Raw genomic sequence first — 16332 nt, 5'->3', positions numbered from 1 at the left:
TCTAGCCCTGCCTCTCTGTCATTAAGATTTATGATCTTGTGAAAAGAAAAGAGAAGATTAGTCATTTAATCATTTTAAACATAGCAATTTATTATTTAGAAAATGTACGTTAATTCTACTCATAGGTTTTTCGGTTTGTAGGCAAGTGCTAGGTTAGCTGCCCTTACAGGCCATTTTAAGCTTAGCCAGTTTGGCGCCTTGTGCTTGAAGTAACCTATCCCATGGTTAATAATTATATATCACCCCTAATAAAAATAACTGGGATCATACCATAGATAATTTGAGGAGAACCAACCTTGGGATAATGCATTCAAGAGTTGTGTCTGTCCATTAGTAGTACAAGGAGCAGTCATGAGGTAAACTTTCTATTTCCCATCCATAAATCTAAGTTGTACTTGAAAGTGAAAATTGATAAATTTTGCTCTTTGTGGATGGGATTTCTGTTCTGCAGCAGTGGTATCCCCTGCAAAATGTACCTGTCCCTCAAAACTGTTCTGTTGATGTTACAGAAGAGGTTTGGATTCATACACTGAGGGTTTTTGATACCATTTGACTTACTGATGTGCAGTAAGCCCATCAGTAATGGGTTGGAGGATGCCTTGTACGTCAGACACAAGTCACCTTTTTACAGTCTATACAATGCTGAATATAGTGATAGGGCTTTAAATTGGCCCATTTAGGACATGTTGTTCAGGCCTTGTATCCTTTTAGTAAGGTATCTCGGTGGGCATTCCATTTGTTGCATGTCTCTGGACAGATGCAAGCCAAAGGAGGGGCATCATATTCAATGATTGGCCTAATCAGGGCTGAGTAAAGGGGGGAACCATGGCATCCCTAGATCTAGACACAATCCCTTTGTTTATAAGCTGTATTTTAAGAAGAGGGAGAAGCATAGGGTGACATACAAGAGTGGAGGAAGATGCACACTGGTGAATTATATCCTATGGATTAGGGTCAGTCTGAAGGAGTTTGGAGACTGAAAAGTGGTGACAGGGGAAAGAGTAGTTAGGCAGCATAGGATGGTGGTCTGTAGGGTGACATTGGTGATTAAGAAAAGGAGGAGTGTGAGCACAGTGCCAAGGATCAAAAGGTGGAAGTTGAAAGAAGATGACCATGAGCTGGAGTTCAGGGAAGAGTTAAGTCAGGCACTGGGTGGCAGTGAGGTGTTACCAGATAGCTGGGCAACTACAGCAGAGGTGGCAAAAGAGACAGCTAGAAAGGTGCTTGGTGTGATATCTGAACAGAGGAAGGAGGACAAGGAGACCTGGTGGTGGAATGAGGAAGTACAGGAGAGCATACAGAGGAAGAGGTTGGCAAAGAGGAAGTGGGATTGTCATAGAGATTGAAGAAAGTAGACAGGAGTATAAGGAGATGACGTATATGATGAAGAGAGAGGTGGAGAAGGCTAAGGATAAGGCGTATGGAGAGTTGTATGAAAGGTTGGACACTAAGGAGGGAGAAAAGGACCTGTAGTGATTTACTAGACCAGAGGGACTGAGCTGGGAAAGATGTGCAGCAGGTAAGGGTGATAAAGGATAATGAGGGAAACATACCCACAAGCGAGGGGTGTGTGTTGAGGAGATGGAAAGAGTACTTTGAGGGGCTGATGAATGAAGAGAATGAGAGAGAGAGAAGGTTGGATGATGTGCAGATAGTGAATCATGAAGTGCAATGGATTAGCAAGGAGGAAGTAAGGACAGCTGTGAAGAGGATGAAGAAAGTAAAGGCTTTTGGTCCCGATGACATACCTGTGGAAGCATGGAGGTGTTTTGGAGAGATGGCAGTGGAGATTTTAACCAGATTATTTAATAATATCTTTGAAAGTGAGAGGATGCCTAAGGAGTGGAGAAGTGTTTTGGTATCGATTTTTAAGAATGAGGGCGATGTGCAGAGCTGTAGTAACTTCAGAGGGATAAAATTGATCCATTCACAGCATGAAGTTATGAGAAAGAGTAGTGGAAGCTAGGTTAAGAAGGGAGGTGATGATTAGTGATCAGCAGTATGGGTTCATGCCAGGAAAGAGCACTACAGATGCGATCTTTGCTCTGAGAGCATTGATGGAGAAGTACAGAGAATGTCGGAAGGAGTTGCATTGTGTTTTTGTAGACTTAGAGAAAGCATATGACAGGGTGCCTAGAGAGGAGTTGTGGTATTGTATGAGGAAGTCAGGAGTGTCAGAAAAGTATGTAAGAGTGGTACAGGATATGTACGAGGATAGTGTGACAGCGGTGAGGTCTGCGGTGGGAGTGACGGATGCATTTAAGGTGGAGGTGGGGTTACATCAAGGATCAGATCTGTGCCCTTTCTTATTTGCAATGGTGATGGACAGGTTGACAGACGAGATCAGACAGGAGTCCCCGTGGACTATGATGTTTGCAGAAGACATTTTGATCTGTAGTGAGAGTAGGGAACAGGTGGAGGAGACCCTGGAGAGATGGAGATATGCTCTAGAGAGAAGAGGAATGAAGGTCAGCAGGACTAAGACAGAGTATATGTGTGTTAATGAGAGGGAGGATAGAGGAATGGTGAGGATGCAAGGAGTAGAGGTGGCGAAGGTGGATAAGTTTAAATACTTGGGGTCAGTAGTTCAGAGTAATGGTGAGTGTGGAAGAGAGGTGAAGAAGAGAGTACAGGCAAGATGGAGTGGGTGGAGAAAAGTGTCAGGAGTGATTTGTGACAGACGAGTACCTGTAAGAGTGAAAGGGAAGGTCTACAAGAGGGTAGTGAGACTAGCTATGTTACATGGGTTGGAGACAGTGGCATTGACAAAAAGGCAGGAGTTTGAGCTGGATGTGGCAGAATTAAAGATGTTAAGATTTGCACTGGGTGTGATGAGGGTGGACAGGATTAGGAATAAGTATATTAGAGGGTCTGCCCAGGTTGGAAGGTTTGGAGACAAAGCCAGAGAGGCACGATTATGTTGGTTTGGACATGTGCTGAGGAGGGATGCTGAGTATATTGGGAAAAAGATGCTAAGGATGAAGCTACCAAGTAACAGGAAAAGAGGAAGGCCTAAGATAAGGTTTATGGATGTAGTGAGAGAGGACATGCAGGTGGTTGGTGTGACAGAGCAAGATGCAGAGAACAGGAAGAAATGGAAACAGGTGATCTGCTGTGGCGACCCCTAATGGGAACAGCCGAAAGAAGATGATGATGATGATCTATATGGCAGTACTGTGGTAGGAGGACTGATTCCTCTATATGATGAAAGCACTTATTAGTACTTAATATTTAATGACTCAAGAGGTTAATCCTTGAATGAATTACTTCCCAATTTGGAGTTGCAAGATGTAATTGCAAGGTGAGGGAAATGTGAGTGACTGTGACTATTAAGATAGAACTAGCGCAATTTACTTGGAGCAGTTGTGGATAGGATCAAATAGGGTTTCCTTTCAAGCTCTATAACACTTTGAGAATCACATAATGCATTAAAAGCAGAATAAGAAAGCTTGATGGGGGCAGCACAGTTAATGGTATTGCTAGGTTATTGAGCTGTACATCCCTAGCTTTGGAATCTTTGTTGATGGAAGTTGGAAGCAGCAAGCAGTGGTTAAAAGTTTGATTAGTTAGGTATTTGAAGCGTTAAAATATTTAGAGCATACAGTGATAAAATGAGGTTAAGACTGTATAAATATTTCTAATTAGGAATCAAATTATGTGATTTGGTGATTGATTTGTCAGTTTCTATAGTTGTTGTTGTTGTTTGTCTTTCGGCTTTTCCCGGTAAGGGGTCGCCACAGCGGAACGCTGGTCCACTAATGATTGGCAGTAGATTTTTATGAAACACCGGGGTGCCAGCTGGATGCCCAACCTTCAATGAAGGCACGTCCATTTACACACACATGTCTTTCGAACGCTACCCAACCACGGGAAGGACATGCAGACTCCACACAGAAGGCACTCCCAAGCCCAGCCAAGAATTGAACGGGAGAACCTCTTGCTGTGAGGTAACAACGCTACCGCCGTAACATCGCAGCTCTGAATTCAGGATGTGTATGATTTTTTTCTATGGAAATACTTACACAAGTATGTTTATGATCTGATGAGAATGTTCCTAAATGTGGATTGTTCCTGTTCCTGGATTGAATCTGTTCATGTTAAGAAAGTTTTCTGGTAATACTCGTCTGAATGTTTTTAAGTTGACTTTATAGCAACTGTTAGAGGAAATGTTAGGTAGAACCAAAGGAGAACATTTACCTGGGATAATGGATAAGTTGGATAACAGAGAGGTTCAAATTGCTAAAAATCCATCATGAACTAAATATGTTGCCATGTTATTGACATAAAATAAATGTGTAAGCATACTCTTTATTATAAACTAATATTCTATTGCATATAAACTTTAACATTGATAGACATTATTTTGATTTTTTTTTTATTACTGAGTTATGAATATACCAATAAAAAATGCTGTTGAATTGAAAAACAAATTATTAATTGTATATAGGTTCAGCTAATCTGCCCCCTGAAATAGTATTATCTTACTTGCTAATGCTCTGATTTCCTTTTTTAATGTCTGTATATTTAGTTTTTGTAAATGTTTTATAGTCCTTAATTTTGTAAACAGAAATAAAGATTATTAAGGGAGGTGTATTTCTGAAAACACCCATGCATATAAATTACATCCAAACTATATTATTTCTATGAAAGATATAAAGTGTTACACTGGATGTTCTAATGTGGTTCCAGCCAATAAACTCGACTAACGTAACATATACATTCATTGTAAGACTGATAAAGAAGTGTTATTGTATTTGAGAGCTGAATGATGTAAATAAATGCGACATTTGAAAATGTCCCTGATTTGAGGTCTGCCCCTGATTATTTTTTACTTTGTCCATAATTCTTCAGGTGAAAGGTTAGAAGCTGGGAAATTCTGCTGTCCTGTGAAATGGAAAAAGGAGACAAGAGATGGAGAGGAATGAAGGGAGGGGAGACCAGGAGAGAGGATAAGTTTACGAGGAACCCATGGTAGAACCCCAAAAGGAAAGAATTATTAAAAACTTTGTGACAATAAATGGTTTTGATACTGGAAGGTCAAGAGAGAAGGTTGTTTTGTATATAAGTAATATAAGGTTTAGAGAAAGATGAGAAAGTGTAATTGAGGATATGTTTGTGGGCTCACTCACTGGATGATGGAAGAGGAGTGAGATATAGTAAAAAATAGACATGGATTTAATGCTGTAGAACAATTTAAGTGGTGGTGGGTAAACTGTTTCAAGCAACTGTGCATGTATATAATTAAAATGTAAACACTAAGAATACATCAAAGAAGAAGTTGAACAAAACACCATAATAAGTTCGTAGGTGTGTATTAGGCTAATGACCACTGGGACCTTTTTAAGCCTAACCATGCATCCCAAACCTTTGTCAAATTCTGTTACCCTGGGACCCCAAAACTGTAAGCAGGGGCTCGAGAGAAGAAACATTTACAAGCAGGGGCCTGGCAGAAGAAGCATTTACAGGTAGCCTGGGTCCATTAGTAAGATAGGTGCCAAACCAGGGGTGAATTTCTGGTTCCCCAATCAGTTGTCCAAGTTACATTTGAAATGAGTTGGTGAGAAACTCTGTTTCACATGGATGGAGCCTATTCCAGATAAGGGGTTGTCTCTGGGGATACATACCTTTCTCTTCAGGTGGTCCTATTTAAGTCACAGGCAAGGTATTAGTCTTCAGAATGGGTAATTCTGGTGCTGTTTGTTTTGCTGATATGCAGCGGTCCATCAAAATGAGATCTGATGATAACTTTGTATGCTAGGCATAAGTCACTCAACAGCCTGTAGGAGACAGAATACTGGGATAGGGCCTTGTGTTGGTTTGGGAAGGCATGTTATTTACACTGTGTATTCTTTTATCTTTTATTGAGGAACCTCAGTGGGTGTTCAAATTGATGGATGTGCCTGGTTAGGTACATACAAAGGCAGCATCATACTCAATAGATCTGATGAGTGCCAGATACAGTGTGACAATGACCTCCTTCAACTTAGATACCATACCTTTTTTTGTAAGTCGCACAACATAGAATGATTTCCTCACGACTGTAGACACATAATGGTCAAAAGTAGGATGAGGTCTCTGACTACTGGGTGGACTTTTAGAGGTGTTTTGTCAATATGGTATTTACTAGGGGTGGTTGACTCTGAAGGATACTATTATGCATTTCTTAATAGTTAGTTTTAGTCCATGGCTCTGACACAAGTTATTTGTGTCAACCCTTCCTGGAGAACATTAGTGTTGGTGTGGATTCTGTGACTGCTTTTAACTTACAATCATCTGCAAATCTGGTCAGCTAGAGGCCCTTGACATTGGCCTTGACTTTAAAGAAGCAGACGCCAAAATAGCTCTCAACTGTCCAGATTTTTGCCTCATATTTTTGGTCTCTTTCTCATAAAATTTGTGCTTTTCTGGATTTCTTTGGCAAATCAGTGAGGATTGAATACACTAAATAATGACATGCATTTGAGTTTCAGACTTCATCTCCTTCAGAAAATGCATGGTAACACAAAACGTTTTATTCTAACAATTTTCAAAGTTTATAACAGCAATATTTAAAAATTGTCCCTATTTTTCAGGCTTTGTCCCCCCATTATTTATTTATTATTCATTTATCTGACATTTGTGAACTGGGACAGTCCAACTGGGCTAGTGCCCTTTTTCAACGGAGGCTCGGGGAGAAAAGCTCCACAGTACATTTAAGCAAAAATTGCAGAAATTGGCTTATTATGCAAAAACAATACAATACAATAAAATTACACAATTGTAGTAGAGGACAAAAATATACAATAGAGTAAATGAGCAGCTGTTCTTTTAGGTATAAGTTAAAAAAATCAGTAAGAAATACATTTGGTATAAGATATTTATCTGGAAGCAGGTAGTGACAATAAGCTAGCAAAAAGAAATGTCGTATGGATAGTTCTCCATGGAGAACTGCGCTTTTCAAATGCTTATGTTTTGCAGCAGTAGTGCATGAGGATGTTAATTATGAGCAGATGCAGGTGGGATATATGCATCATGTTACCAGAAGTCAGGAAGTGAAGAGAATGATTAGAAGTAGGTGACTTCATTAATTTGTTAGGCGGTTAGTGATAAAGAGGGAAAAGAAGAGTAAAGGGGAGGAACGGAAGTAATTTAGGATGAGGGAAGAGTTCATGCGGGGTGATTGCAGAGACAAGACCAGGTGCTGTTTAGGTCATTTTTAAGAGTTTTCTTGCATTCATGGACATGGGAAAAGTGTCTGAGAACCAAAGAGAGTTTGTTCCATGATACAGCAGCAGGATAGCTGTAGAGATGCTGTCCAATAGATTTTCTAGGCTTGTGACTCTATAATAGACATTCATCAGAGCTTCAGTGTGTTTCATGCCAGGAAAGAGCACTACAGATGCGATGTTTGCTCTGAGACTGTTATCGGAGAAGTACAGAGAAGGTCAGAAGGAGTTGCATTGTGTCTTTGTGGATTTAGAGAAAGCATATGACAGGGTGCTTAGAGAGGAGTTGTGGTATTGTATGAGGAAGTCGGGAGTGTCAGAGAAGTATGTAAGAGTGGTACAGGATATGTACAAGGGTGGTGTGACAGCAGTGAGATCTGCAGTGGGAGTGACAGATGCATTTAAGGTGGAGATGGGATTACATCAAAGATGAGCTCTGAGCCCTTTCTAATTTGCAGTGGTGATGGACAGGTTGGCAGATGAGATCAGACAGCAGTCCCCGTGGACTATGATGTTTGCAGATGACATTGTGATATGTAGTGAGAGTAGGGAACAGGTTGAGAAGACCCTGGAGAGGTGGAGATATCCTCTAGAGAGAAGAGGAATGAAGGTCAGCAGGACTAGGACAGAATATATCTGTGTGAATGAGAGGGAGGATAGAGGAATGGTGAGGATGCAGGGAGTAGAGTTAGTGAAGGTGGATGAATTTAAATACTTGGGATCAACAGTTAAGAGTAATGGAGAGTGTGGAAGAGAGGTGAAGAAGAGAATACAAGCAGGGTGGAGTGCATGGAGAAGAGTGACAGGAGTGATTTGTGACAGATTATTACCAGTAAGAGTGAAAGGGAAGGTCTATAAGAGGGTAGTGAGACCAACTATGGTATATGAGTTGGATACAGTGACATTGACAAAAAGGCAGGAGTCAGAGCTGGATGTGGCATAGTTAAAGATTTTACATTTTTGCACTGGGTGGGACGAGGGTAGAAAGGATTAGGAATAAGTATATTAGAGGGTCAGCCCAGGTTGGAGAGTTTGGAGACAAAGCCAGAGAAGCGAGATTGCATTGGTTTGGACATGTGCTGAGGAGGGATGATGGGTATATTGGGAAAAGGATGCTAAGGATGAAGCTGTCAGGTAAGAGGAAAAGAGAAAGGCCTAAGATAATGTTTATTGATGTGGTGAGAGAGGACATGCAGGTGGTTGGTGTAACAGAGCAAGATGCAGAGGACAGGAAGAAATGGAAACAGATGATCCACTGTGGCGACCCCTAATGGGAGCAACTGAAAGAAAAAGAAAAGATCAGAGCTTCTGAAGGATTGAGGGAGGTTGTAGAGGGAGACGAGAGAGGATAGGTCAGGGCAGAAGGAAGGCTTATTGTTTGCTTTGTCCAGATTTTTTGGGCTAAGATGTTGAGAGCTACAGATGCTAAAAAAGGAGTGATCCCAGGTTTTATCTCTGAAGGGCTTCACTGGTGACTGGCCTATTTGTAGAGGTGGAAGAGGAGGACTCTACACTTCTTGCTGGATACTGTCTGTGAGCCAACTAGCTATCCACTTGTTGACATAAAGGTTTATACCTAACCTCCTGAGTTTGTCAACAAGGCCTGAGTTGGATACTGTATCAAATGCCTTGGTCTGGTCAAGGTAGGCCACATAAACCATTTTGCTATCATCTGTTGCTTTGATGACCTTCTCAAAGAAGTCTACCATTTTTAGTAGGCATGACCTGCCCTTGACAAAACCAAATTGTTTAGGTCTAGTGTTTGGAGGTTTCCTATGTCATTATTGATCATTTCCATGATAATTCTTTCCATGGCTTTGCATATAAGACCAATGAGACATAGGTCTGTATTTTTAGCTCCCTATTACGCTGTTGCAGACGCAGGTTGTCAAATGAGTCTTTGTTGAACTGAAAAGCGTGAAAAGGCAAAATAGCAAAGCGGAGCGGCTTTTCAGCAAATTCTTTCCCTGGGAAAGAATTTGTTTGGCCGCTTTTGCTACTTTGCCATTTTCGGCACTGTAGTGCGATCTCGGAGTTGGTATATTTAAATAGGGGGGTGTGGGGGGCACAGCCCCCCACATTATGTAATGTTTTAAATTTTTTTTTTGTTTTTTGTTTTGGAACAGCGATTTTTTTCCAAGGGAAAGGTATGAGGTTTCGACATTGTAAGCTTTAACTTACACGGGGTTGATTGTGTCATTCACTCTTCTGAGCGTGCAATATCATAATATAGACCTGTATTTTCCAGGGTCCATAGATGGCCTGCCTGCTTCTCTGCAGAGGGATGACTGTTGCCATTCTCCATTTGTGAGGCACAAAGCCTGTTTGCAGGCCACTGTAAAACAGTGATTACAGAGGACCTGAAAGGTCATATTTCATGCTATTTAGCAGGCAGCCTGGGATGTTGTTGGTGTTCTTGGCCTTAGTGAGAGCATTGAGGACCTCTTCCCTAGTGATAGTTGGGGGAATTATATTTGATGGTATTTCTTGAGGGGAGACTTGGAGGAGAGAATGGTAAAGTTAGAGCTGAATTAGTCTGCCAGTAGGTTTGCTATAATTTCTGGCTTAGTATAAGTGGCTGCATTTACAATGAGCTCTGCACAAAATTGTGTATTGCCTTTGAGGATGTAGACATAGCTAAAAAATGCCTTGTGGTTGTCCTTGGCTTGTGAGGCCAGATTTACATCAAGTTTAGCTTTGGTAGACTTTATTTGTCCTCTGAGTTGTTTGTTTATTTTGATGACAGCTCCTTTATTGTGCTGGATGCTAAAACTTCTGATTTTGCCATGATTATGTTCCTTCTGTTACACAGCCTACTGATATGATTCCACCAGGATGTCTTTTTTTGAGTAAGTTCTGCATTTATTCCTGGTGGGTACAGATGCCTGTATACAACTATTAATATGCTTCTATATGGCTTCTATGAACAATTACACATATGCAGTCATGTTCTCAAGGTTTATAGGGCTTCAGATTTTGTCAGGTTATCACTTAGTAGTAAGAAGTAAGCCTTAAGAGTAGCTCCTGAATGCTCCAGTTTTAGCTGGAGTTCTGGGTTTTCTTTCAACTTTAAAGGAGGCTGTTATATGGTTTGACTTTACCAGAGAGGCCATTAAATTAAGGGGTGTGCAGCACGCTCCCCTATTAATGAAGATCTGATCCAGAATTTTTGTACCCCTTAAACATGTAAAGCTTCTTCAATTCTAAATTGTTTTGCAGTATCAGTTTTGATTTACTGTAGGAACATTTTCCAGTGGCTGTAACTGCTCTTTTCAAAGCTGTCTGATGTGCTAGAATCAGATAATGGAGACATTTCACTATCAATTTATTAATATATAGAGATTTTTTTTTTTAATTTAGATTTTACTACTTGAAGCTGCTGAGAGACCTCTGCCCCCTGAGAGTGACAATGAGTTACCAGGACTAGCTGCAAAGCCCACTCCAAATGAAGTCACACCCTCGAGCCCACTACCCGGAGGAAAACCTGGCATACTGCTGAGGGGGCCACCAGGTTAGTGCCTTGTTTAACTTTTCAATGTGTTACTCTTCCTGTTTTGTATGTGTTCTTTTCATTTGACGACTGGGTAATGGTTGCTGGGTACTCGCATCCATTTTCAAGACTCAGCAGGGATAGGTTTGTTTGGTTTACTGAAGATTTATACTGATTGCACATGGAGTTGTAAGAATACATATTATAGATCCACTGGTGTCCTTTTCAACTCACTAGTTTCAGTTGTGGCCTATATTTCAAGCATTGTAGTTAGCTTAACTCTTAAATATAAAAGAATGCAAAAATGCACTTTGAAAGAGCCAAACCAACGAAAGCAAAAGCTTTAGAAATAATAGTTGCTAAATCATATAACTCTTTGTACAGCAAGTTCAAAATATTGCATATACTGTATGTTTATATAATGTAATTATTTATTGTATGTTTCACTACGTCATTTGCTTTGTTGTATGACTTGCAACTCATTTGCAGTGGTTGAATTTACTTTGCGACAATAATTTCTCCCTTTAATATGTAATGTCTGTAAACCAGTTGTCTACGATTCTGTATGTTATCTGCTCAATGAGCCCAGGTTGTGGCTGAAAAGGGTGAAGTTGATCAGCCCACCTATCCAGTAAGCAAACAGTAAATAAATAAAAAATAATCACCTAAAATGCATGTCAGGTTTTGAGAGAAGAAAGGTACTACTTGAGCTGCATCATCTTCTGAAGAAACATTGTTTTTTCATTTCTTGGAACTGCTGTATGCATGCTCTATGCTTACGTTACCCACATGGCTTGAGAAAATAAAGGATTATCTCAGTAATATGCATTCGTTTGGAAAGATCGCTGTTAAGCAACTGTTTATGATAATAATGCCAGAGCACAAAAACTTTTAGTGCAATGACTCAGGCAACAGAAAATTGAAAGGGTTGTCACCAAGTTTAGGGAGCAAATAAAATGAAAAAAACAATACCAACGCTCTGGTAAAGGATAGGCTCATAAAAATAAATAAATGAGCCACTCCACCACGTCTGTAGTTCTGTAGAAATCACTTTAATTCTTCAACTGTTTGTTTTCTACAGAACTACAGACGTGGTGGAGTGGCTCATTTATTTGTTTTTTTAGGGAGCCTATAACAAGGAAAATAACGAGATCCTGTAGAGGTACCAGAAATATTTCAGAAAGTTTATGAAAGTCTGTATAAAGCAGAGAAATATGGAGATCAAGAAAAGGTACAAATGGAAATGTTTATGGGAGAATTAAATACGTCAAAGTTAGAGGTAGGTGAGGGTCAACTACTTACAGTTAGGATAAGAGGAGATGAGATGAAAATGGTGGTGTAAAACCAATCCATAGGAAAGTCCCCAGGAATCGATGGTATTCTGGGGAAGTTTGGAAGCTAGGAGGGAAAAACTTATAATGATGGGGAAGGTTTTGTTTAACAGTATTTTAATAGGAGAAGCACCAACATCATGGAAGAAAGCAGTGGTGGCTGTAATATCTAAAGTCTTGATGCAGAGAAAGTATTTGTCAGAGGAAGCTTGGAGTTTATAAGAAGTGCAATGGAAGCCTTTGCATTCCCTGATAAAATTCTAAAGTGTATTAGACAGATATATGAGGGATCGGAGGCGAAAACTAAAGTGGATGGGTTCCCCTGTGATAATTTCTGTTTGAATAGAGGAACCAGGAAGGGGTGTCCTGTTTCCCCTTTATTTGTATGATGTTTAGAACCATTGGCAAAGAAAATAAGAGATTCAGAAATGTAAGGATATAATTGGTATGGTAATGAGGAAAAACTGCCTTTTTTGCAGATGATATTATTTTATACCTGATAAGACCAGAAAAGGACATTTCAGTGTTGTGGGACATTTTGAGGCAGATTCAAATCTTTTCAGGATACAAAATTAATGAAGCTATAACAAAGGCAATAGCTGTTAATAATGTACCCACACACAAATTGGTTCAACAATAATCTTATTTATGGGGACATGATAAAATGAAGTACTTAGGAGTATGGATTAAAAATAATTCTAGTGTGGCAGTCAAGGTTATGTGGGAAGAGACTAAATAAAAGATGATCCAAAAACTGAGAAATTTGAAATCTCTATTATATGGATATAGATAACAATATATATGCACTTAAAATGTTTTTAGTCCCTTCAGTTTTATATACAGGTCAGGCATATTTTACCACCCAAAGGCGAAGGTGTGGATAGCAATTAATAAAGAGCTGAAGGACTGTATCTGGAAGGAGAAGACTGCGAGAGTCAAGTGGGATAAACTGATTTTTCCAATTAAGGCAGATTGAGACTACCAGATTTGACTGGGTATTGCAGAGCTTCACAGTTAAAGCTCCTAAGCATAGCACTGGCAGAAACCTATAATTCAAAGTGGGAAGGGATGATGATGAAATGGGGTAGAGGGACAAGAAACAATGATAGACTGTGATTTTGACACCGAGTATTTAAACTCATCCACCTTCGCCACCTCTACTCCTTGCATCCTCACCATTCTTCTATCCTCCCTCTCATTCACACACATATATTCTGTCTTAGACCTGCTGACCTTCATTCCTCTTCTCTCTAGAGCATATCTCCATCTCTCCAGGGTCTCCTCCACCTGTTCCCTACTCTCACTACAGATCACAATGTCATCTGCAAACATCATAGTCCATGGGGACTCCTGTCTGATCTCGTCTGTCAACCTGTCCATCACCATTGCAAATAAGAAAGGGCTCAGAGCTCATCTTTGATGTAATCCCATCTCCACCTTAAATGCATCTGTCACTCCCACTGCAGATCTCACCGCTGTCACACCACCCAATAAGAAAGGGTTCAGAGCTGATCCTTGATGTAACCCCACCTCCACCTAAAATGCATCCATCACTCCCACTGCAGACCTCACCGCTGTCACACTACCCTCGTACATATCCTGTACCACTCTTACATACTTCTCTGACACTCCTGACTTCCTCATACAATACCACAACTCCTCTCTAGTCACCCTGTCATATGCTTTCTCTAAGTCTACAAAAACACAATGCAACTCCTTCCTCTATATTTCTATGATAAAGTCTCAAAATTCAAGATTAACAATGTCATTGGCGCAACAGGTAGCACACTCAACTTTGGTTCTGGAAAAGCAGAAGGCTGTGGGTTCTATTCCCACTCAAATATCTTTATGGAGATGCGAGTTTATACTGCGGACAGTTCATAGCCTATTAACTACATTCCTTGCTTTTAAAGGGTTAGAAAGAGCAGACATGTATATTAGCAGATTGTCACCTATACTGCTGAATTTTAACTACAGAGTTCATTAAAAAACAAGTTCTGACAATGTTTTGACTTAATGCTTATCCCACTTACTGCTATCTATTTACAGCTGTGTACCTAATAATAGCTCAGACATTCTCTTCTAGTGTCACAACTGAACTGTTATGTGTCCAGTTCAAGTACAATTGCATGAATACATACAGCAAAGACAGCCAGCATCAGAAAGGAGTGTGAATGCAAATCTTCATACTTCAGAATTTAGCATAAACAATCCCTGGGGTTTGGTTATATATTTTGTGAATCATACTGATTGTATCAGATTTACTACCAGAAGTACAGATCTTGCACGAGAGTCACCAAGAAGCACTATGGACAAAGCAGTAGCTGATAGACATATACTGGTGACCTAGAATGCCATTCAGTCTTGTGTAGCATGCCAGCATTGTGATAAAGCAGCTATTGTGCTTACACTACCCCTTAACATTGTAGCTTTTCTGTATTGGGCATGGAAAAAAAAGTGTCAGTCAAGATAAGGAGAGCTCAACCCTCTACTAGTGTACCTTCAGTCTGTCATTTTGTCATTACCTTGACAGATTAGTAAGTAGCTAGAAACTGGATTTTCTTCACAGGTAACATTTGCTGCAGTGATTACTTCTTTTCTACAGTTTTCAGCAAGATGGGTAATCTTGAGAATTGAATTTCACACAATAGTCCCACAGTTTGTCTCAGCAAAATTTGAGTCTTACTTACAAAAGAAGAACCTTCTAAACTGTCTGTACTGTGTTCAGAGAAAATAGAGAAACTGAAGGGTTAACAGGAGTTGAAAAGTAGCACTATAGATGGTTAACTTGGAAGGGAACGCCTGGAATCCTTCACAACAACATCTTGCCATGTAACAACTCAAATATGACATGCAGTGCTATGGCATTGGAGACAAATGCATTGTAAGCTACACACTGGAGATCTGGAACACACAAAAAAGGATTCTCTCACTACAAAACACTGCAGATGTAATTAAGCATAACTGGGGCATATGTAAAGCATAAACCAGTGGGCAGAGAGAAACCAGAAAAGTGAAGTGCAGAACTGGAGCACTGGTTTGAGCGAAAAAAAAAAAAACAGGGATGCAGAAAAAGATCAGTACATATGAAATGTGAGGTGGAAATACAGGTGAACAATCAACTGATGACATGCTTATGACGCTGTTATGCTGTCTAATGAAAATAAGCCTGTTAGGCATCCACCTGTATGGATGAAGGACTATATTTTATGAAAAGTATGTACAGTGCATGCTTCTAATTTACTGAATACATGCAAGTAAAGCTTCATCGTAAGTTACAGTAAGTGACACTTATGGTTCTTAGGGGCCATATTTTAGAATCCAGAGATTTTCTGCACAAAGTTTTCTTTGTCAGTGAGAGAATTATGTGGTTATAGAATTATGGTCTCATTTATGATGTATGTTCCTGCATATATAAATGATGCGCATGCAGTCTTTAAGTGCCATATTGGAAGAATAAAGCTTTACATAAAAAAATGGGTGTTTTTTCTCCCTATTTCATAACATCTAGGCTCCTCTACCTTGCATTAGAAGTGGGTATGACTGTACTTCTGTTAAATGAAACAGGAGGAAGCCAATCTTGTTTTGAGTGCGTCTTCACTAATTTCTAGTTGTATAGGGCTCTCATAACTTCTATAATTTTCCAGGTGCATATCTTTGTAATGGCCTAACAAACTTTGCTAATCTGCCCTCCCCCCCAACATGCACCCCTTATTTACTGTATCAGAAGACTCAGGTGTGTACCTTATGTTATGTGAGTCTGTTAACTGATTTCTGGAGTTTTCATTTAAGGGAATTACTTATCCTAATTAACAAACCTTAATGACTGCACATTTGTACTTATTCTGCCTATTTTATCCTGGTTTATTGGAGTGGCATATAAAAGAACCAAACCAGAGTGTTCTATTTTTCTAAATAAAGGAATATATATATATATATATATATATATATATATATATATATATATATAGAAAGAGAGAGTGACATACTAAAATTGAGAAAGTGTGTTGTGTCTGTGTGTGATTGCTATGTGCCAAATAGCATTTTCGCCAAAGATGTGCCTTAGGCTAAAGAGCTAACTACAACACCAACTCACCCTCAGACATACAAACATACATCAGTTCATGTGTGTAATAAAACCAAAAGTGATGCATATCAAAGTAAACAAAAAATGTGTTATGATTTAAAACACTTTCAGTAAAGGCTACATTTGTTATTAACATACTTAGCAATCTAAAAACAACTCTTTTAAGTTTTCAGGGTGGCATCTGGAAATCTTGCTCAGCAGAAAATGTAATCTATTCAA

At 39.6% G+C, this 16332-nt stretch overlaps 1 protein-coding gene across 3 annotated transcripts in view; it reads left to right on the top strand.

Moving 5' to 3' along the window:
- The window catches only part of COL26A1 (collagen type XXVI alpha 1 chain), a 2134825-nt gene that overhangs the window by 1887612 nt on the left and 230881 nt on the right, over window positions 1-16332 (top strand). For all 3 annotated transcript variants that reach the window (XM_044054034.1, XM_044054035.1, XM_044054032.1), the window contains exon 5: window positions 10566-10716. In XM_044054034.1, coding sequence (XP_043909969.1) covers window positions 10566-10716 — 151 coding nt within the window. The remainder of the gene's footprint in view (window positions 1-10565; window positions 10717-16332) is intronic.

The sequence above is a fragment of the Protopterus annectens genome, chromosome 13.part0 (genome assembly GCF_019279795.1).
Source record: "Protopterus annectens isolate FY-2018-M chromosome 13.part0, PAN1.0, whole genome shotgun sequence".
Lineage (NCBI taxonomy): Eukaryota > Metazoa > Chordata > Ceratodontiformes > Protopteridae > Protopterus > Protopterus annectens.
Note: the sequence above shows the minus strand (reverse complement) of the source record. Positions and strands in the feature narration are given on the sequence as shown.